The 2,167-nt window shown below is 36.0% G+C and overlaps 1 protein-coding gene across 1 annotated transcript in view; it reads right to left on the reverse strand.

Annotated features, from left to right (window-relative positions):
- Positions 1–1,374: 1,374 nt before the first annotated feature.
- The window catches only part of LOC103080927 (zinc finger protein 793), an 11,790-nt gene continuing 10,997 nt past the window's right edge, over positions 1,375–2,167 (reverse strand). Inside the window, exon 5 of the mRNA XM_007471103.1 lies at positions 1,375–2,167. Coding sequence (XP_007471165.1) covers positions 1,375–2,167 — 793 coding nt within the window.

The raw sequence follows: 2,167 nt of genomic DNA on the forward strand, positions 1-2,167 counted from the left end.
CCTGCATCGGCAGGCGGACTCTCAAGCACTGCGCCACCAGGGAAGCCCCACTAGCATAGTTTTAACTTGTCCACCTTAATGGCTATATAAACATCCTATGGAATGGATATACTATAGTTCCTTCCCTCTTCCAATTTCCCTGCTGATGGGCATTTATTTTGATTCTAGTGTTTTTTGCCACTAGGAACAATTCACAATGAATGTACATGTCCCTTATGTATTGGCGTTTTACTTCTAAGAGAAGATTGCACAAAGTGGCATAAGTATTTTAAGTTATAATAGATGTCAGATTGCTTTTCAAAAGAGCTGTAACAATTTATGTTTCTACCAGCAGTGTCTTAAGAACACCTTTTGTCCTGACAGCAAAAAGCATTCCTGCTCTTTTTCGTCAGCTTGATTGCATACTGTTATCTCATTATAACTTTAATCTGCATTCTCCAACAACTACTGAGGCTAACCATTTTTTTGATAAGCCCATCAGCCACTTGGGTTTGCTCTTCTCTCAACTGTCTATTCATTCTTTCCCATGTTTTGCTATTGGGTTATTTTTTTCCTGTCAGTACGAAGACCACTCTTTCTCTGACTGGCTCTGCAAATATTTTCCCCCAAATCATTGTTTATTGACTGTTGATGGCATCTTTGCCATGCAAAAGATTGCACTTTTTATGTAGTCAAATATTTATTTTTTGACAGCTTTTGAGTGTCCTGGGTTGGTAAAGTTAATCTCCCCCAATTCCTAGATTGTACATGTAGTCTCTTTTTATTTTCTTTCAAGAATTTTATTGTTATTTTAAAATTTTAAATCTTAAGTCCACCTCCAATTTTTTTTTTTTTGTATGGTTTGTGCTGTTGGTTCAACTTTACTTTCTTCCTGATTAAAAAGCCAATTGTGCTAGAAAAGGTGGGGAAAATGTGCTGGTTTAATGTGTTAAAGCTTTTTAAAAAAATAGTTGGCCATATTATTATTATTATTGTTTTTTGCATTGTTAGACACCAAAAGACAATGGTGATATTTAGAGTGAAAAAGTTTGGTGAATGGCATTCTACATATGTGCTTGATATTTATAATTTATTAAATTCACATTTATAATTCTAAAATATAAATAGTGCTTATTATGTGGCTCACTGTGGGACATACCATAATATACCTCTAATTTTCTTCACATATATTTTGTATTCTGTTATCATTTAAACTTTCATAAGCCAGAATGAACAAGTTTATGTTTTATAAAATATTTTCTATAATCTTTAGTATAAAATTTTCTGTCACAATTGGAGCATGACTTGCCTTATGATAAAACACTTGGTCATTAGATCAGTGATATTTCTCCTAAGGATGAATTCCTCCACATATAATGAAATAGGATATCTTGCTCAAGGCTTTTCTACAATTTTTAGGTTTTCATTCCTATAAGCATTCTTCCTAGCATGAACTTTCTGATGTCTGCTGAGGTTTGGCTTCTGGTAGAAAGCTTTGCCACATTCGTTGCATCCATAGGGTTTTTCTCCAGTATGAGTTCTCCAATGTTTATTGAGGCATGACTTTTGACTGAAGGATTTTCCACATTCTCTGCAACGATAGGGTCTTTCTCCTGTGTGTATTTTTCGATGTACATTGAGGTATGACTTCTCACCAAATGACTTCCCACATTCATTGCACACAAAGGGTCTCTCTCCTGTATGTGTCCTCTGATGTTCTCTACGGTGTGACTTCTGGGTGAAGGCTTTCCCACAAAAAAAACACTCAAAGGGCCTTATCCCAGTGTGTATTCTCTGGTGTTTAATGAGGGTTGACTTATGTGAAAAGGCTTTTCCACAGTCAGTGCATCCATATGGCTTCTCCCCAGTGTGACTTCTTTGATGCCTAATGAATTCAGATTTGTAGCAGAAGGCTTTCCCACATTCAGTACAGACATGGGGTTTCTCTGTAGGTGGAACCCTCTTCCGTTTGTACACAAGAGAATTGGTTACTGCTGGTTTATACATAAGTGCTGGGTTATGGCTGAAAGCTTTCTCACAGTGACTGCATTCCCAGAATTTTTCTCCATTAGGTCTTCTATCATGCTTTGTATGTTGTAATAATTTCCCATATCCATAGCACTCATCTTGCTTTTTTGAATAGTTTCTCTTAAAACCATTCAAGTCTACATTATGGTTCACACTCTTT

Source organism: Lipotes vexillifer, unplaced genomic scaffold (assembly GCF_000442215.2).
Source record: "Lipotes vexillifer unplaced genomic scaffold, Lipotes_vexillifer_v1.1 scaffold182, whole genome shotgun sequence".
Classification (NCBI taxonomy): domain Eukaryota; kingdom Metazoa; phylum Chordata; class Mammalia; order Artiodactyla; family Lipotidae; genus Lipotes; species Lipotes vexillifer.